Genomic DNA, 20,594 nt, shown 5'->3' on the forward strand with positions numbered 1-20,594 from the left:
CCAGCAGGGGCTGGGGTGAGCAGAAAGCCAGGCTGTTAGCTGACTGCATACATACAGCCCTGGAAACGCACTGCCTTTTCTCTGTTGTAAAAATCCCGTGGAAGCACAAATAAATGCATCTGTAGGAGCTACAAGTAAACCTCCTTCCAAGTCACACATCGAACAGCTTGCTATTTCAAATACAGATACACAGGCAATGGCCACCTGTGGTCTCATTAATTCTGCTAAAAATACAGCCAAGTCATTTGTAGCAGGAAGCACCTGACGTCCCCTTCTCCCACTCCAGCGCTCGCTCGCCCTTACCTCCGCATCTCCTCTGCTCGTTCTTACCAATAATGGGGATTTGCAGGGCAAGCCATGTCCCTTCTCGAAGCGCAGGAGCTTTCTGAAGCAATTTTGAAAAACAAGGCTTTAAAGGAGCTTTTTTTTTTCTCCAAATAGGACCCTGCACGCCATTCTACATCACTGCTACACAGGCTCCCATCTCAGTCTGTCTCATCCAGTCAAAAAGACAACATATGCATCATATCAAACTGTAATAAAACACTGGATTTTCTTTGGAGGCTTTTCACTTTTAATAAATAAGTGGCACAACAGTGACAAATCGGTGCATCAGGGCTCAAGAGACAAGGGTTAAGTTCCAGGTCTGATGTTCCTAGAGCAATTCTGAAAGACTGGTGCAATTTCTGAGGCTGACAGTAACAAATCGTACCTTCTCTGTTGTTACAGTGTCTTTGTATTGCTATAAAACAGATACCGAAGCACAAGGAGAACTGCCATAGATAAATACTGTGAATTACTAGCTGTGGATAAAGCAGGGATTTAATCCTCTTTAGTCCTTAGCTTTTGTGAACATTTGGTGTCTTATTTAGCTCCAGAAAACCACTGCTGTTGTAAAACTGACCTCTTCCTTGCAGGTTCCACTTTTGTTGGAAACAGCTTCTGTAGGAGAGCATAGGAACTAAATCAGAACCATAATCCTTCTGTTTTAATACCACCTTGCATGACTCAGCCTGACAAATTAAGTAGTTGACCGCATTACTGCTCAGCAATTTGGAGAGTCATTTCATGCTCGACAGGAGAAAACCTTGCACAGACTAGCCATCCTCCATCGAGTGGACGCACAGGGAAATGAGACAGGATAACGAGCTCTGGGCTCGCCCCTGGTAACTGCTGCGCTGATCAGCCAGAATTCACTGCCGGGCAGAGTGCTTTCTCCAGTTACGTGTTTGCAGTTGGAGTTTTGCGGGACTTCAAGCAGAGCATTCCTTCCCTTCAGCTGCATCCCTTCTAAATGATCTTGGGCACGGTCTGGAGAAAAGATTTCACTGCAGGATTGAAGATTCCCCTTTATGTACATGTTCGCTGGGGATGCTCTTACAGCTTGGCAAAAGACTTCTTTAGATTTTCCGGGATGTACTTGAAATAAAAGGAGGAAAAAAAATAGTGAGTCTGCTGACTTTTATGCCCACTTTCACCTTAACTCCACTGCCTGTTACATTTTCTTTCCAGTGGTTGGTAGTGAGGTACATTTCTGAAGCACTATAAAATTTTAAGATCTAAGCAGACACCCCAGCCACGTTGCCTGATGAATATCCCCGAGCAGTGCAAAGAGTCCAAGATGCCAGGAACCCATTTAAGAATCCGTCCTCCCTTGGTGGAGAGCTTCCACGTAAGCCCAGTCCTTTGCACTGAAAGCTTGTGTTGGCATTTGCTTGTTGGATGGGGGTGGGGGGTGGTTCACAGCATTACTGTGCTAGCAAAAACTGTAATGGAGGTATCATTATAACAGCAAAAAGTGAGTTGGCAAATTTAATTTATTTGCAGAGCTGCCATAAGCTATTTATAGATATTGCCACAATAGCATGCTGCTAGAGTTTACAACTGGAGGTTTTCCCAGAAAATCTGTACCACCAGCACTTCATAGGACAGCTAGTCCTCCCTCTTCTACCTGCCCAGCGGCATTTATCACACCTGGGGGTACGTTGGTGGTAGTCCCATGCTGCTTCAATATTTGCTCTCCAGAAAGTCGGGAGGGCCACCGCAGTAGCTTTGCTAAACATTTTGGGCATCTATCAGTTCCGATTGTTGCTCTCTTCTCCCCAAACCTCCAAACGAGGCAGGCACTGTCTGTGTTACCAACAGCAAACAGAGCAGCCCGCAGTGCTCAGCACTACGCAGCCGTTATCAGATCAAGAAGCTGAATGACCATGCTGTGACTAACGTAGAGACATAACACCCTCATCCTTGAAATTTCTCTGTGGAAGAGAAATAAATGCAGAATTGCTTATAAAAGCCACCCTGTGGCACTTTTCATATTTTCATGGAGAATCCGGCTTCCTTCTCTCCAGATATTTAACTAACAGAATGCCTGGCAATTCCCCAGACACCTTCCAAAAGGGTTCTGCTCTACAACCCTATCTGAAACAGTCCATTTTTACAATATTATTTTCGCTTGCTCCAGCTAAAGCAAAGAGAGACACCTAGCAGTGCAGTACTGCTGCGGCAGGGACAACGTTTCTGGGGCTGGTTCCCACTTCCCGCTTGCTCGGGGAGGAGCCGTTAGCACCCTGAGCTGTATTTGCTGCCCAGGCAGCTGTTCCCCTCCCTGGGCAGAGTGTGCTCGGCCAGACCACGCGCGTGTGGCGTTGGGAAGTGACTTGCATGCCACGAGTGGTAACATATGCTCAAGTCCTTGACCAAAACATATGACCTCTCTCTGTTGCAGCTTGCCCTCTAGCAAATTCTTCGCGAGTAAGAGTTAATGCTGCCAGGGACAGAACGCTAAAGTTCAAAGCAAACACTGAAACATGTAGGCTAGTGTGACTGTGCTTTGGATGGTTGGGACAATTCTTAAATATTTTGCGTGGCTTCAGAAAGATCTCATCGGGTGGTGTCTGCTCACCACAGGTGCTCACAGTTTGGTGCTTGTAAATTCCTGTAACTGGAGCCATCAGCGCTTGTGGTAAGGACAATCACACTGGGCCTCTGCAGGTGCTCAGAAAGTAAAACCAAGAAAAACAGGGTGATACTGCCCCAGTACATCTCACAGCTGGAGTCCTCGGCCAGTCCGGAGCAGGGTGGCGAACACTACACACACTAACGAGGATGTGGGGACACCACAGATTTATACATGAGCACAGTGGTGGGGTATTTTCCTCTTCCTTTCTAACATACATTTGTCAGCTTTTTCAATCATCACTGCTGAGAGCTCAGCAGATGTTTGCTGAGAACTATCCACAAAGACTCCAAGAGCTCTTTCTGAGCCGTAATAGCTGGTGCAGAACCTATTGCTGTGTATGGTATATCTGGGGTTGTTTTTCTTCCGTGCTTTACCATGCGTTTACTGACACTGCATTTTATCACCCACTCATTTAGTGCCATGAGATCTTTCTGCAGCAGGTTTTGTTTTTAACTGCCTGGAGTAATTCTGTATCATCGACATCAGGTTGCTGCTGCTAAGGCAGCAGGATACGGGGAACAGGGCAGGATATGCAGTTTCACCAGAGCAGCTAGTGCTCAGCTGAGCCCAGGGAGTCCCTTACGGTGCTCTACCTCCGAGCTGCACAAACCAGAGGAGTTTGGGGGGTTCCTATCTGTAGCACATCGCAGCACAAGGCTCTGTTGGTCACAGGGCTGCCCAAAGTTGCTCTAAAGCACTTCTGAATCCCTGTGTATTGGAGAAGGGCAGGGCTGGGACATCGACCTGGACAAATTTGTCTCCCCAGTCTGCGTTATGTGGCTTGGCACCAGCCAAAGAGGTAGCACGGCAGAGAGCAGGCTGGGGGGTGCTTGGGGAACGGGCCTCACCCCCCGCACGGCCCCATCGGCTGCTAAAGACCGACATGGCTGGTGAGCGATACCCAGCAGCAGAGCTGCAAAGCACCGCAAATGCTCTGCTCGCTGTGAGTACCAGTCGTTGCTAGGAATACAAACAATCCTCCCACCCCTACGTAAACACATCAGACATTTGGTCTCTTGTTACCTTTGCTTTGACAGAGGTGCAAGGCCTGATGCAGGGTCCGTGTTAACATAATCTGGCTCATCATCCTGGCTTTCTATATTCAGAGTTGTTAATACAAGAAAGTACTGGTCAATAAGTGGGTTGATCTAAACACACATACACACAATATGCATACAGTGAATCCTGCCAATATTTTTAGCCTTCAGTGTCAACACGTTTCTGTGTCTGGGCTAAGAAACCCCATATCACAGTGTCAAGGTTTCCTTGAAGAGGCTTCAAAATGGTCTTAACAAATTTGCAAACATTCTGCAAGCAGATACTTTGGACAGAGTTTTTCAGAGCCAAACACATGGACTTAGAGTACGCAGAGAGTGCACAGACAGGATAACAAGAATCATTTTGCTTAGGCAGCTTCCACACCAGACACAGAAAACTCTTAAATATACACATATGCATTCACCAGCATCTCCCAGGCCAGGCTAGCCCATACGCTTCACAGGAAGCTCCCTGTTAGATTAAACTCTGTTGTTTAAAGGTTATCTTAAGAAATAATACCATTAATTACTGCAGGATATTCACAGTATTGACACTGGTGGCGCTGAATATACGTTGTACATTTCTTTGTCTTAGGGGATTACAGAACAAGGCTGAATCTGCATCAGGGATCCTTCAAAATTTAAGAGGATATAAGATGTGAACAGTGACATTCTTCTGTAGCAGCTTGCGGTCAGATCTCAGGCCTAGTCACTGGGAAGTACCAGAAACACCAGGTCCCCATCAGAGTAGATGCCAAAGTTCAACTGGAAGTGCATGTAGCAATTTGCACATGGCCTTAAATGTTTATCGTGGATGACTGGGGAAAAAACATCTCAGGACAGGGGTGATGTCTGCATCATCATGATGATCTATACTGGTCTAGCACAACAGACACCGTACCCATGAGCCCTGTCCATAAATAGTAAATAGCTACTGAGAACATACCTTCCACTTGCTTGAGTTTCCATATGTGTATCGTCGTGCTGTTCTCATAGTCTCCTGTGTCATCTGTGACTAAGAAAAGTTTGGACAGAATGATGCTAAACAGCAAGTGGACTAAAAATGGGGCTCTGTGAAACCCCCTCCTACCATCTCACCCAGTGATGGACACGTGGCTGAGTTTCCAGCCAGGCGCATGGCTGTGGCTGTCCAGGCTGCAGCCGTCCTGCTGCAGGTCTCCTGATGCTGCCTCATCTATTTTCCAGTCCTGACCACGTGCCTTGGTTTTTGCAGGCTTGGATAGGGGTCAGAGTGGCTCCTGCTACTCCTGCCTCCTCTAATCACTCCATACAAAACTATTCAGGGGCAGGTGCAGGGTTTATCAGTGCAGAAAACATTGTGTTAATTCACCGAAGGAAACCAAACTGACTTCCTGTTTTAATAGCAACATCCCAGGACAGAAGTTCGAGGACCTTAAGCAGGGACTATGGTCCAACACCATGCTCCAGTGGCTCACTGGCTGCAGCCTTCTCAGGAAGTGATGAGAAATCAGTTGGGGCCTGAAACTACAGTAAATCTTGGCTCTAACAACACTGAAAAGACTAGAGACACAATGCAGAGATCAAAGCTTCTAGATTGCTCTAGAGATCTCCAAGTCAAAGGGATCAGCTCAGAGAAACTGACAGCTGATAAGGTCTCATTACTGTGTATTTTCCTACAGAAAGAGCAAATGTTCCAGGCCTGGTTTGTTCCACTTGTGCCTCTTACTGTGCCAGTCACCTGCATACAGGATTTCCCAGCATGGGGCTCATGGAAAGAGCTGGGTCTGTCTCTGTGAAGGAGTAATTTTTCTTTTAACTGAGCAGGTCTTGGTCCATGTCTGGACTTCTAGACACCCTTGTACAACACATATGAATCATGGCAGCAACACACTTACCCAGATCTGAGCTGTGAGATGCTCCAACAATGACATTTTGATAGGAAGAGGATTCCTCCTCTTTTTCTGGCAGAAAGAAGAAAGAAGGAAAAGGACTTAAGAAGTGTAGGTGATATAGGAAGTGCCTGCAGGGCTTTGGTATCACCTGCCTATAGGAAAGGGCTACTTATCACAACAAAACACACACATTAGCTAAAAAAGTGTTAGGTCTTCATGACAGGCTGTGCTGAACTACGGCTAGGGCATCTCTAGCATAGCCAAACTGGGCAAACTCTGCACCACTGAAATGATATCGCTGACTCCACTGACAGCTGGCTAAGCCTTGGTTTGCATAGTATTTTCTGAGTGATCTGAGACCTAGAAGCCAAGCTAGGAGTTCCTGAGAATAAAGGGTCTTTTCTTACAAATGGGAATAAAAAATAAGCAGAGTTACTAGCCCTAAAGCAGCTCCGAAGGTAAGCAGGAGGAGACCTGGCTCTAGAAAGTGGTAAATCTCCAGGCATGAAGTCCAGCTTAGCAGTCAGGGTAGGGCTTTCCTTCCTGGTGGGTGCTAAGCTGATGACTGTGGTGTTTTCTTGGGCTTATTCTCAGTTTCTGAGAAGGAACTGAGATATGGAGATGCAAAGAGACTTGCCCAAGGTTGCATGGGAAATATGAGGCAGAGCGGAGACTTGATCCTGCCTCTGAGTTGCATGCTGGCGCTTTGCCCATGACACTCAACCACACAAACCGCCCCCTGATTCCTCACCCAGAGCGAAGCCCCCCTCTGCAAGGCCAGGTTCTGGTCCGAGTTACACCCGCAACCACACAGTACACACAAAAGAGCTGCCAGCTTTTGAATGAGGCATCTGATGACACGGCTCTCCTGCAAAGGGAAACCAGATCCGCTGCCCTTCCAGCTCCGCTCCATCCCCGCACCACCCCGGGTCCTCTCAGCTCTGCCCTTCGAACAAACGCTCCACCAAAGCGGTGAGGAGAAGTCACCACGCTAACGGCACTGCAACCCCCCTCCTCGTGTCCCTGCTATGCCGTTCCTGCCCTGTCTATCCGAACCGCTGGGGCTTGGGCACTGTCTCGCACTGCATGCGTGCGCGGTGCCTGCAGCAGCGAGGACGGGGCTCTCAGCAGACCCCGGCGCCACCAGTGCAAGGGCTGCTGGAGCTGGCACTGCCTCACAGAGACATCTGCCACCCTCCTAAATCCCCGGCAGCGTGGTGCTCCTAGAGACACAAACCTAATAGCGTTTGGAGCCAACGTCTATTTAAAAGAAGAAGGAAAAAAAACAAGTGCTTTGGTATGCTGCTGGTTATTTCAGCTCTCTTGGGCAGTTAAACCACGTGACTAACTGCCAACGTGTTGCTACCTCAAAACTTACATCCACGGATGCCGAAAACGCAACTGAAGTCCCAACAGTTGATGTGGTCATGGCGCCTAAGCTGGAAAGGTTTTGCAGACGGGGTAAACGCAGCTGCTGCTGCCCAGCCTACTTCCACTTTCCTCCAAAGCCGGCCGAGCACCAGCGGGCAGACACACCGAGCTCACGGCCTCGGCTCATTCCAGCGACAGCGCAGGGAGACAGTCAGAGCAGCGTGATGAGGGTTCGGCTTCCCAAAAACACACCAGTCAGGAGGGGTGTGAGTCAGCCGAGCGCACTGCCCGCACTGGCGCTGTACTGACCACACACTGACACCACCTATAGTTACTTCCGCAGCTGCTACAAAAGCATCCAAATTGCTAAAGGATACAAGAACATCTTCATTTACTAGTCTTGTAAACCAGGAACACAAAATATTTGAAGGCCTCGCTTGGGTGAAAAGCTCTTGGAAGAGGACGCACCATTCCCGAGTGTCCATGCAGGACCCCGCAGGTCTGTAACCCCTGCTCACATCAACCACAGCTGGCAGGAACAGGCAAACGGCCCCGCTGACCCACTGCACTGTCACAGCGATGGCCATTAGCAGATGCCCGGGATGACAATAAGAAACGGAGTGAGAATAAAGAGTTTCTTGCAATCAGCAGCTTCCCAAGCCAGGGACGGCATTTGGACTGTCATGTTTGAAACCAGCTGATGGACTGATGCTCGCTGAACTCCCTGATCCCTTACTGAACCCACCCACAGTGCCGGCCGTCGCCCCAGCCTGCACCACACACTTCCACCACGCAGCAAGGTGCAACCTGCTGCCCCAGACTTTCACTGTTAAATAAAGAACTAAAAGAAACACAAGGATACTGTCTCCTAAGATGGTCCCCCATGCTATCTCATACCACTTTGCTGTAGCTTTAGCACCTCTTTCTGTCACTGTCCTTTTGGCACACTAAGAGCAGAGCAGGATGTGACCGTGCGAGAGCGTGTGGGTTTGCACCACAAATCCCTCACTGCTTTTGCGCCCATTGCTTCTGTGTTGGTGGCCTCGGCAGCTACGACCCCAAGGAGACGCGGATGTCCTGGGCCAGCAGTGCCGGGTCCATGGTGGGATCCCCTGTGCAGACCCCAGTGGGCACCCGTGGCCCTGCTCTCGCTGAGCCCTGAGCACAGCCGCTGCTGGCAGATGATGCATGAACATTGCCCTGAGATATGTCCTGGCTTTTCCAGGGCGCTTGCATTTCTCCCCCCAGTTTATGGCAGTTCTTCGCCCCTAATGCCCAGAGACACAGCTACCTTCCTTAACTAAAGCGCCTTTTTGACTCATGCTTGCTGCAGGCCACGCGGTAATAAAGCACAGATCTAGAAAAGGAAAACGTTGCAGGCACCCCAGAGTCCACAGGACAGCCTGACCGGCCAGGCCGGCTGCTGCAGGAGAAGCCAGGCTTGCCCGCATCACCACCTTACCGTTCGGTGGCGTGAGGAACTTCACGCAGTTGTAGTAATCGAAGGATATGGGGTCACTGCGAAAAGAAATACCTCCGTTAGCTCTGTCTGCACGGGGGCCGCCGTGGGCCCAACAGCGCGCCCCGCTCATGGCCGCGACACTCGTGTCTCGGCTCCCCTTGCCCCCCTCTGGGGGCATGTGGCAGCCACTTTCTGCCCCCCTAGTCGTCCTCGGGGCACGGGGGCTGGAGAACAAGCGACTTACACGTAGGTGGCATCCCCTTGCAGGCAGTCTTCTGCAAGGACAAACGGTTTGCCGTTAGGACACGGTAACATTGCATAACTTCAACCCCCAGCCACAAAACAGAGCCGGGCAAACGCTGCAGCTGCGGCAGCAGCAGATGTCCCCAGCAGCCAGAAATCCCCGGCAGGGCCCCAAAGCCCATCCGCCGGCAGAGCCGAGTGGTTTTGCTGGTGGGGTCAAGCGCGGGAGCCGAGCGCGGCCGCAGGCAGCAGCTCCCAGCGCTGTCACTGGCCCGGAGAAAACCAGGACTCGCTGCTTCCCACAGATAGATCCTGGCCACTGATACGGAGATCAGGAACATCCTTCCCCGGTTTGGGAAGGACGAGCACGGCCTGGCATCCCCACCCTGCCGGGCCTGGCCTCTCTGGTGACCCCAAACAGATCAAAACCAAAGCTCTAGCTGCACTCAGCGGCAGGAGCGAAGCGTTCAGCCGCGCTGGATCCGTGCCCCGCAGCAAAGCACAAGGGTCTTCCTCCTCCCGCTGCCCAATGCACTGCGCGTTTCAGCACTGACAGCAGCAGCCCCCGGGGGAAGGAGCCAGGCACAGGCGCCAAACGGCGTTATTATGGCAGAGGACGGCTCAGTGCACGACCCTGGGGATCTTAACAAACAGGAAACGGAGAAGATTTCATCAGCTCCCCGAGATGAGCGTCCCCCACCGAGCCTCGCTGCCGAGGACCTCGACCAGAACTGCCCTCTGAGATGCCCAAGCCGTAAAAGAAGGGTCCACAGGAAGGAGACGCTGCCTCCCTGCTCCCTTCCTACCCCTGGGGAAGCTCATTACTTTTGCAAAGTCCCTCGTGTGAGGGGTCCTGGGTGCCAGGGACCCCAAGCAGAGACTCTCCTGCCTCAAAGGATGTGGGTGCCCCACGGGGAAAGGGTGGGAGAAGAGCATGGCCCTGCTCTGGGGCAGGAGAAGGGTTGCAGCAAGGGCAAGGAGGCAGCGGACAGCAGGGCTGAACTCTGCCTCTCTTCTCTGATCCTTGCTGCAGTGGGGCAACACCGGCCATGCACAGACCCAGGATTTACGGGGTAGCACCAGACCCTCCACGCCGCGCTCCCTGCCAGGTGTTCCCTCACAGCCAGCCCTGCTCCCTGCCCGCGCAGGAGGGACTTCTCCTGGCTTCAGCAGCAGCGGCTCCTCCCAGCGCTTCGGCCCCTCAATACTCATCCCCGTTGCGCGGTTGCAGCATTTACCTTTGAGGAAGTTCTGGTACCTGGATTCAGCCCTGCTCCCTGGAAGAAAGCACAGGTTTACATTACAGAAGCCCTGGGACGAGTTAGATGATGGAGCCACCAAACGTTCTGACCTTAGCAGCTCTTCCTCCACGCAGCTCTTCGCTTCCACAGACCCGCCCAAGCTACCAAGCTCAGAGCAGCAGGCTGCTGGGTGGTCAAGCGCTCGCTGCCTAACTCACACGTGGCGTCAGGCAGGCCATGGCCACCCCGGCATGGACCACAGGCGAGCCAGCCCTGTGCACGTGGCTCAGGGCTAGGGGGACAACCACTGGATTTTAAGGTCAAATCATGGCTAGTTCTTATCAGCTGCCCCCAGAGCCCCTGGGTAGATCAGCCACAAGTATAACGGGCAGGTGCTAATAACAGAAATTAATTTTATCATCATCCAGCTTGTTTCCAAGATAACTTCCCACCATGCCCTGCCCAGGATTTGGGTGCTGGTAGCAAACAAACATCCTCTCAGAGGCTCTGTTTTCCCAAAGCTGCTGGGAGCTCCCAGCTGTCTGCAGCATAAATGAGCAGAGATTTGCAATGTTCCCATTTCTGAATTTTGCATTAGGTGCTTCCCCCGGTCCTGTGTAGACTGATAGAGCTTTAAATAGATGACCATCTTGGCAGAAATACTTACCACTTCCAATACGACGTGCGGTACTGAGTTCCTCATTGGTTTTCCTGAAAGAGAGAAATGTGCTACATGCTTCTGCAGATGCTGCTGTGCATCTGCTCATAGCTTGGACTCGCAGCAAAAGGGAGCTAAAAGCCCAAGTCTGATCAAACTGTCTCAGATATTACAAACTACAGCAATGACTCAGCAAGGAGGCTGCTCCATGGAACTCCCTGAGAGTTTATAACACACCAAGCAGTGGGACCTGAAGAGTTTTGTACAAAACCCCAAGATGGGAATAACTATGCCTGGATATTGCAGCAGGGTTATTTTTGCCATGTATTTCCTGGGGTTTTAATAAGGGGGAGAATGAGATTTCTCATGTCAAACTGGTTATAAGCAAAGAACACCAGTTCCTTTTTCATGTGCCTGTTGTGTACAGTGACAGCTCATTTCCTTGCTTCTGATTTAAATAGTTAGAATCAGTAGAATTCAGTTAGACTGAAGAAAATCCAGAAAAAGACTAAAACCACTATGGACTGGCAATAAATTCAGTATAGCCCAAGCCAGATCTATAGGACTCAGAACCCAATCCCAAATCCTGAACATACCCATATTTTGGGTAAACTTCACCCAACCTTGGCTCTGTAGCTAGGTTTTGTTTTGCTCTTCTACCTACCTTGTCACTGGCAAGTTTTCTGGTTCCTTAGTTTGTTCTAGCCTTCTCGTTGTAGCTAGCGCTAAGAACAAAACCAGATGTTAGGATTACAGCAGCAGCAGATGTTTTGAAGTGAACATTGAGCATCAAACCTACACGATTTCCAGGTACTGGCAAGCATTTATCTAGGGCACAGTGAAATAGCTTCTAAATAAATCCTCAAAAGTATACGATGGGCCAAGACAGGAAGCAAATAGAAAAAAAGATTGCATCTATAAGGACAGCAGAGCTAGCAAACACACATCAGAGGAAGCTACAGTCCTAATTGCTATCTTATTTCCTAATCTGCCCCAAACTTGCTTCATTTGGTGGCCTCTTCTATGCTTCAACACCCTTCCCTTAAAATTACAGATGCGCCACTAGTGCACGAGCTTTGGTTGTAGCCGCCGTCCTCCCTCGGGGGAACTGGAGCAAAGCCCCATGGGTGGGCACGGGGCTCGGCCCCGTCGGGCTGCGGAGGCAGCGGGAAGGCAGCGGCCCCGCACGGCTGGACTGGAGACGGTGACATTTGCTACCCACCCCGTTAGCAGCTTGCTTCAGGATAAAAATTAAAGGTCAGCGTGTAACCAAATTTGCGGCAGGAAACAGTAAGAGGGCGATGATAAATGAGTCACACTTATCAATTCAGGTTCGTCCCACACTGCCGTTTTCACAGTGTGAGCAGAGGGTTTTGAACAGCCCAAGTTAATAAGCCGCCACGTTTCAATGACACCGGTTTGGTGACTTGTTTTCAATGCAAAGGTAATTTTTTTAGCATTAGGAATTCACATCCCCAGCAGCATCTAAGGCTGCTTTGAAAGCCTCAGTCTTGTGCCGTTGGACAGCCTGGTTTTGAGGTCACCTTTTTATTTTTAGAGCAATATTTGCCATTCTGTGCACTGCAGGCTTCTGACACGAAAAGAGAGGCGCACCAGCGTGCCGCAGCCTGCCAAGGGGCCCTTAGGCAGCAACGCCGGCGTCACCCGTGCGCCTCGAGGGGCGCACGGCCATCATACTCACTGGAACGGGATCGAATCACCTCAAACCTCTGCTGGTTTTCAAGCCTGAAAAAAAAAAAAAAGAAAAGAAAAAAAGAGAGGAACAAGGCCAGCTGGATTTGGGGGCATACGGCAAGGAAAATAGATGCAGGAGACTCCCTCTTTGGTAAGCAGATGGAAGCACAGCGCTGAGCTGAGCTTAGTATCGCTCAGCGTGTCGTGCAAGGACCTGAACAAACTGGGAGCAGCTTCCCTGCTCTTTTCCTTGCTGTATTGCCCGAGGTGATGCATAGAGGTCTTCTCCTTTTCAGTCTCGCTTTGGCCTCCTCTTCTGCCCTTTAACATATGGATTGTTGGCAGAGCAGCCTACATCAGCTAAGGGAAGGACCGGGGATGAGGAAAACATCATTTCATTTGTTAGGGTTAATTCCTACTCTGACACTTTATGCACCAATTAAGCTGTATGTAAATTAAAGTGCCCACAGACTGGTGGCTCACTTCCAAAATTACCAAAGGCAAATTCATAGGGCCCAGAAGCAAATTCAAGTACTTCCTGAACTTGGGGTGTAACTCGGTTGTCTTGGAAGGCCAGCATCCCATTTTCACCCAGAAAAAGCTGGGTGTTAACCTTTGAAATGGCTTCAAACCCTACTGCCTCACCTCAGCTGTTATCCCTTCTGCTCCCAGGATCCCTTAATATTAATGTGAAATAATATACACCATCAATAATCCTTTTTACTCTTTAGTTAGCACACGAGAGCTGCTCTCCAGAGCACAACGGGATTCGGCTTCTGTTCAACTGCGGCTGGATATAAGCACTTGTTAGATCTAATTTTGGGACCTTGGAAGTGTCTCTGTTCTTTTCCCCCTTTATTCTGGTCACTGCTCTTTCTCAGGCTGGTGCTGACGGCGTAGGGCTGGTAGGAAGGTGAGGCGTCAGTCAAAGGACTTAATTGCAAAGTCTGCAAACACATATAGCTAGATCACGTTGCTTGCACAAAGCTGACACTAAAACAAAACTTATCTAGGAAAAGAGCACACAATATGATGAGCCTGAAGTGGAACGACCTAACCCAGATATAAGCTTCGACAAGTCAAGACGTTTTGGTGGTAGCCCGCAGGGGGACGGAGCCTGGGCTGGCTTTTCCATCAGCGTGCAGCAGACCACCCCGCAGCCCTCCGCGCATTCGCTGTCGAGCGGGGCCGAAGCAAACACCGCCGGCCCTACAGAGGCCTTTGCAGAGCCCTTCTGCACCACATTAGCTCCATTGTCAAAGGTTAAAAGCCACCTTTTCTTTTTTCTTTATATCATATTAGCTGCGGTTTGTCTGTTACTGAAGGAAATAAGGGGGGCTGTATGTGTGTGCGTGTGTACAATGATATTTCCTTAGCTGCTCGTGCTGCAGGCTTGGTGGTTGACTCCGGCACATGTTCTAACTAGCACCAGCCGAACGCAGGATTTTGTTTGTGAAGTTATGAGCCTCTCTACCTTACCTTGGTATGCGATGGCACAAGATAAGAATTTGCCCTTCCTCTTTTCCAGAGCTTTTTCAACCTAATTAGTGACTCACAGGCCTCAGTTTCAGAGCTCCAGTCTCCTTTCGGATTACTCTTTTTAAAGGCATTACCACTTTATCAGAGTCTCTGGTCTATTCTACATCTAGGGTGTGTTTTCCTTCACACCTGCAGCACGAGATGCTGGGATTTTTTTTAAAAAAAAAACAACCCTCCAGATGGCTGTTCCCTGTTTCAGCTAGGATGTGCCTGGCTGGCAGATGTCGGGAGCGCGTGGACCTGTGAGCGGCCTTCGCCTGGCTCTGGCCGGGATAACAGCCCTGGGCGAGCCGGTTTTGGAGAAGTGTGGTTGTGAAAGGCAACTTACTGACTCCTCCGTCCGCTCTGCTGCTTTTCTCGCTTAGTAGCTGAAAGAAAATTAAAAAAAAAACTCTTAGAAAAGGGTGGCTCTGGAGTTAAAGACCAGAGAGGGACAGACCAGTACAACACAGTCACAGCAGCTCTCCGGCCGGCAGCGCAGGAAGAGCGGGGGCAGAGAGCAGCACTTGTGATGGGTTTTTGACCCGAACACCCATGGAAATGGCCGTGCAGCCTTGCTGGAGCAGGGTCACAAGTGCCAGACTTGGCTTCAGAGGTGCCCACACCCCTGCCGGGACCCCCTGGGGCGACACAGGGGTCAGACGGGAGCTGCTTCTGGTTAAATCACTGCAGCCCCAGCTGAGAAGCCTCCCCGGAGCTGGACGCTTCCCGGCCACCCCTCGACCCTGGGGAAACTCCCCGTCTTCGCGGAGCGGCGCGCAGGGCCCCCCGCCTGCCCCCGGCCCTCGCCCAGCGCGAGCGGGCGCCTTACCGGAGAGCTGGCACCTCACGCAGACGCCCACAGCGGCCCCCAGCAGCATCAGCCAGGCGGCCGCCCACAGCACCTCCGCCTGCGCCATGGCCCGGCCGGCGTCCAGCCTGAAACACAGCCGCCGAGAGGGAAACCCCTGAGCCCCCCGGCCCCATCCGCCGCCCCCCGGCCGCGCTGCCGTCATTTCCAGCAGATAATTCCTCAATATCGGGGAGAGGCGGCAGGAAGGGAGGCACAGCTGATGTGCTTCGAAGCACTCAAAGCTGGGAAGATTCGTACCAGGCGCTCCGGCTAGTTCCCTGCAGCACATTTAGCTTGTAGTTACTCTAAATGCTAAATTCCCAACACTTGTTTCCGCTCCGAGCTGGCTCGGACGCTTCGCCTCCTTTCCGCGACAGACCCGGCCGCAGGCTGCAGCAAGCGGTCCTGGACAAGCAGCGCGAACCTGATGGCTCGTCTTCCTTTAAAACACAGAGCGCGCTATAAATGTCGCAGAAAACCCGGGCTGCTGGGACTTCAGCCATTTCCCAAGGCCCCATTTTCTTCACCTACGGATGTTTTTCCTAATTTTCACCTCTGGCCCCTAGCAACAGAGATGCTACGAGCTGCCAAAGACCAGAACGTCACTGCCCTGACCAGCGGGCAGCTTTTTCCAGGGGTGCACCGTCCCGGCTGCTGCCCCGTCTCCGGACGGCGAGGGCATGGGAAGAAGCACGTATCGCCCTTTCCGCATGGGACAATCGCTCGGACAAAGCGTTTTCCTCCCGCGGCCGGCAGCAAGGGAGCTCCAAGGAGCGGCCGGACCCCACGAGCTTCAGCATCGGCCTCCTCTAGAGGAGCATCGACACCATCCGACTCCCCAAAGCTGCGTTAAGCCCGGGACGGTGGCAATGGCGCTTGGAGACCACCCTCGCTGCTCGCTTGCTTGCGCGCAGGGGCTGCTGCCGGCCTCTCGGAGGTCGCCGGCGCCCTCTCACAGCGCCCAGGCGAGCCGTCGGCACTGCAAAGTCCCCAACGGTGCCGTGACTGACGTCCTGCCTCGGCCGCAGCCCAGATTTTTTAAAAAAGGGGAAGCTCGGCCAGAACAGCGCGTTTCCTCACCCGATTTTACCTCAGCCCCGCGCCGGCCTGGGAGCCGCAAGCTGCGGATCCCCTCCGAGGGTCCGCAGGAGGCGATCGAGGGGCGCCAGCCTGGCGCCAGCAGCCAAAATCCACTCCACGAAGCTCCGTACCGCTGCTGCCGGTTTGGGGTTCTTGTTCCACCGCCAAGGAAAGGCCGTGTTTCTGGGGGCGCCGGTCACGTAGCCGGCAGAGCCCGGGGCCCCCCCGTCTGCGGAAACCCGAATGGGATCAGCGCCAGGGCTGCCGCACAGGGCCCGGCCCTCTCCCGCCTCATCTGGCGCCTCCGGCTTGGCGGCGCGAGCGCAACGCCAGGCTGAAGGGCGTCACTCGCGTCCAGCCCGCGCGCGAGCCCCTGAAAGTACATTTTCACTACGAAACCTCCTCCCCCGAGGCATGAAATATTTCACCGACGCAGTACTGAAAACATCTCGTGAGGCTCCAGGGCTCGCCATCGCTCCGAGGAGCTCACCTCGGACGCATGATAAGGCCACGTCGCGCTACAAGCGCCTCCCTAAGGGAAAAGCAGGTTTCATTTCCCAAATAAAAATCGAAAACCTTAGCTCAGAGGGATTAGAAACCAAAGATCACACGCTATCCCAGACCTCTCCCTGCTCACACATCACCGGGGTCGGGGACGCCACGGGACCATGCGGTGCCGGCTCGCCCCGGGCAGCGGAGGCGGCACGTGTGCGGCCGCCCAGGAGCTGTCGACGGAGCCGGGACACGTGCTGCTGGCCGCGCGCACGGAAGGTATTCAGGGGGCTGAACGCGCCCCCGGCAGAGGAGACGGGCTTCAGGCCCTGCTGGACACCTCGGCCACGAGGTCCGAGGCCCGGAGACGGGCGTACAGGGTAAACACCTTCCTGACGGGGCTGGCTTTCCCGACACCGAAATCAAACAGAGGAAAAAACAGCTTCTACGTAGTTTCAGATCTTCAAGAGTGCAATTCAGAGAGTGTCGAAATAGCCTGCGCTGTTTATAAACGTCTCTGTTCTCCTTTTTTCAAAGCTTTTTTTTTTTTCTTCTTGTTGCACCAGCTGAGGTTTCTCCCGGCACGAGGAAGCCGATGCCGGCGACGGCTCATGCATTTCCCCGGCGGGCTCGCGCCACCGAGAGCGAGCACGGCCCCGGCAGCCCCGGGAACGGGACGTCCCGTAGCCGGCTGCAGGCTGGATAAAGCAGACGTTCCTGTAACGTGAAATCACTCCTGGTGGGGGAAAGCCTGCCTTTGCCAACGGGATATTTCTCCAAACACAGGGTGGTTTTTTCCATGCCCTCAAATATTTTTAGAAAGCAAAAGGAGAGATTTTCTTTGTAATGGGAAGAACTAGAGAACTTGCAAAAGATCATCCAGGCTATACGTGCTAGGTCCTTTCATCCAGGCTGCTCTTGTGGAAGGTTTCTAGTCCTAAATTAAGGGTTTAATCTGACAGTGAGATTCCAGATAGTCCCCAGTAAAAGGGCGCACTATAAAAGTCAAGGGAATGGAGCGTCTATTTTACGAGTGGAGACTGAAAGGTCTTGGGTTTAAGTCTACTGAAGTGGAGCGTGAGAGTACTTTAACGTGCTTTATCCCTGTATCTGAGAGAGAAGTACCAAACTGACAAGAGCTATTTAAATTTAAAGGACACACTGGCATAAAAATGAGTGGCTATAAACTGAATATTGATATGCACAGGCTAGAAATAAAATTTCCAATCACCACAGGGGTGGAAATTCTGGAACAGCTTTCCAACAGTAGGAAAAAGGGCAAAAACTTACTTTAAAAACTTAAGTACCTAAAAAAAATATATACTTGAGATTTACTTAAATTTGTTGCTGAAAATCTAAAAGGGTGAAGAATGTGTTGGTGTGGCCATCTGTGATAACGGCCATTTTTCTGCAAGACCATTTCTAGTGAAGTCATCCTAATGAAGTCTTGCAGATGTCAAGCCCGCCCTGCAAGTTTACACTGCAAGATAAAGACTGAAATTGCTATTTTAGGTCAGGTTTTAAACCTACTAGTAAAAATGTCCAAGAGGCAAATATAAAACCATCTTCCCCTCTCCCCTTTAGAAAGCCGTTTTCATGGCCTGCACTCATTTGCAATAAATTAAAACTAATTCAGACTGATTGGATGAGTCACTGGAATGAAACATAACGGGAGAGTTTATTAAAAGCTCACTGTACGAAATTTAGCATAGGGACTTATTGAACTGATGCAATATTCAGCTTGACTCAGTGCCTCTAACATTTCTAAGAAAAGAAACACTACTTTTTGCTTGTCCACGTTGCACAGATTTCCACAGAAAGTCTAATCAGTTTAGAAATTAAAGTGTCAGAGCAAAGGAAGCTCCTGTGGTTGGAACCACTTCAATGACCAGTTTTGAACCTTCAGAAGGGCTCCTTTCCAGAGCTCTGCAAGTCCCTTTTCCTACCAGATCTTATGCCAGTGTAAATTTTCTTAGGAAAGCTGCAATAGTATAGATAAGGTCTGTTTTTATACAGATATTCAAGTACAGTATACTCTACTTTATGCCAGGGGAGCAGTAGGTGCATTCCAGCCGCACACAGGACAAGAGAGAAAATTGGAGTTCATAAATCAAAGCTTTCTCATAGACTATCAATTTGTAAAATGCTTCAAAAACCTAGCTGGAGAATACAATGCAAAATCCTAATCATAATATGCATGTCAACAAGAGGAAATAATTCATGGAAATATCTTAAAATTGTCCTTAACTTCCCTTGTTTCAGGCAGTATCAGAGCCATGCAATGTATTTCGCCATCGCTGCCGAGTCTGGGGCAGACTCCACATTAGGAATTGCAGATATAGACAATGCATACATATATAAACATCATATTTAGTCCAGGGCAGTGAAAATGAACCAAAATCACACAAGATCATCCTGTAGTTATCACCAGTTTTGCTAGAGTTTCTACCTCACAGGCCATGTTATACTGAATGTTGAGCAAAGGGAAAAGCGATGCAGAGACGATGAACCTTACTCCGTCCAGGATTAAGGATTTCAAGCACTCACATGCAGTAAAGTAGATGCATTCATACATAGGATGCTAATCAAGCCTGAAACTGGGGGCAAACCAGGCAGGTGTAAGTAGAAGTTCGCTCTCTTAGGACTGGGCCTTGGAGGGGGAAACGCGGAGGCTGCGGCGCTCCCAGAAGCTGGAGCTGTGCGGGAGCCAGAAACGGAAAAGACCAGTTTTGAGATGAGGGCAGCTCCTCACAACCTGCCTGTTGTGTGGGGACCCCAAAACTTCCAGAATATTTTAGGGGATGTAAATGTAGAAAAATTGTAATAAAATAAAAAATAAAATTAAAAAAGCGCCATTATCTAATCAGCAGATTGGGTGGGGAGATGTAAAAAAAAGTCATTAAAAGTGCAATCTAGATGGCAGTGACTTTCATCTCAGGTTCCAAACAGGCATAAAATGCTGCAGAGAAGGTATATTTGGGTCATTTTCATACCTTGGAGCTTGGCAGGTGATGGTCTTCTTCATCCCCAGCAGTAGCTAAGAGAAGCACCATCCAGCCGCGTTGTTTTGCAGAAGGCTTTTGCAGGGATGACCCCAAGCCCTCTGCGAAAGGGTTGCTGAGCTCCAGCCTAGTCCCTGGAAGCCCAGCAAAATCAGCGGGCTGACCTGCCCGCCGCCCAAAGACGCACGGTGACCCCGTCCCCCTCGGGCGCCTTCCTCTCCCCGTCCCCTCCGGTGCCCCTCTTACCTGCAGCATCAGCCGCTCTCGCCCGGCTGCCCCATCTCCTCGCTCGGCTCACGGCCGCAGCCACCAATGCCGGAGCCGGTTCCTCTGGGGGATCGTAAACCAGTTCTGGTTTCCTGTCACCATCTGAATCACCGTCCCCAACATCCGCCGCTCGCCTGGTCAGCCCCTCGCTGGCTGACGAGGGGCCGGCCGCCAGCGCCGACACCAGGGCGCCCCAGCAGCCTCTTGCAGCAGCGTTGCGCTTTAGCTGCCGGGGGGAGAGGAAGAGCCGGCGACCGCGGGGAAGGCTGCCCAGCGCCAGAGCCTGTCGCCAAGCGGCCCCGGAGTTTCGAGGTTTGGCTGGGGTCCCTGCAAAGACCAATGCCAGCAACGAGTTTCCTTTCAGCAAACGGCCTCAGCAGGAGTTCACTTTGCACCAAGTGCTGGGTGTGCACGCGGGGAGCGGCAGATGCTGCCTGAAACCCCTCCGAGCAGATAAAGCAAAAAGGAAGCACTTTCTTTGTTTCTACAGAGGAAGAGAAAGACTCAAAGACGCAGCCACCAACCTGAGGTCACCGCTGCTAACGGCAGAGTCTGGAGCTGAACCAAGATCCGTTACTGTCCGGAGCTGTAAGCACAAAAACATCGCCTGTGCTTCAGCACTGATTTTTTGCAGATACCAGACACAATTTCACTGTGCTCTTAAAAAGCAGCTCCTGAATTTTCCTTTGCATTTGAATAGAATAGCAAGGCTTTATGAATAACGGTGGATTTATTTACTGGCTTAAAGCCCTAATGTGGCACATGAGAGCTGTATCCTGCTCTAGGAATAGGAAACGTCTGCATGTGCATACAACAGTCCCACGTGTTTATAGCTATCA

The 20,594-nt window shown here is 51.2% G+C and overlaps 1 protein-coding gene across 1 annotated transcript; it reads right to left on the reverse strand.

Moving 5' to 3' along the window:
- Positions 1 to 569: 569 nt before the first annotated feature.
- LAT2 (linker for activation of T cells family member 2) lies at positions 570 to 19,789 on the reverse strand. The gene is made up of 13 exons (XM_067309582.1): positions 19,735 to 19,789; positions 14,894 to 15,000; positions 14,411 to 14,450; positions 12,551 to 12,594; positions 11,513 to 11,573; positions 10,858 to 10,901; positions 10,188 to 10,226; positions 8,951 to 8,981; positions 8,707 to 8,762; positions 5,877 to 5,942; positions 4,946 to 5,014; positions 3,986 to 4,058; positions 570 to 1,419 (listed from the first exon to the last, which is right to left on the reverse strand). Exons 2-13 carry the CDS (start codon positions 14,979 to 14,981, stop codon positions 1,401 to 1,403), a joined length of 630 nt encoding a protein of 209 aa, XP_067165683.1. The 5' UTR covers positions 14,982 to 15,000; positions 19,735 to 19,789; the 3' UTR covers positions 570 to 1,400.
- Positions 19,790 to 20,594: the final 805 nt, after the last annotated feature.

This window comes from Apteryx mantelli, chromosome 22, assembly GCF_036417845.1.
Source record: "Apteryx mantelli isolate bAptMan1 chromosome 22, bAptMan1.hap1, whole genome shotgun sequence".
In the NCBI taxonomy this organism is placed as follows: Eukaryota; Metazoa; Chordata; class Aves; order Apterygiformes; family Apterygidae; genus Apteryx; species Apteryx mantelli.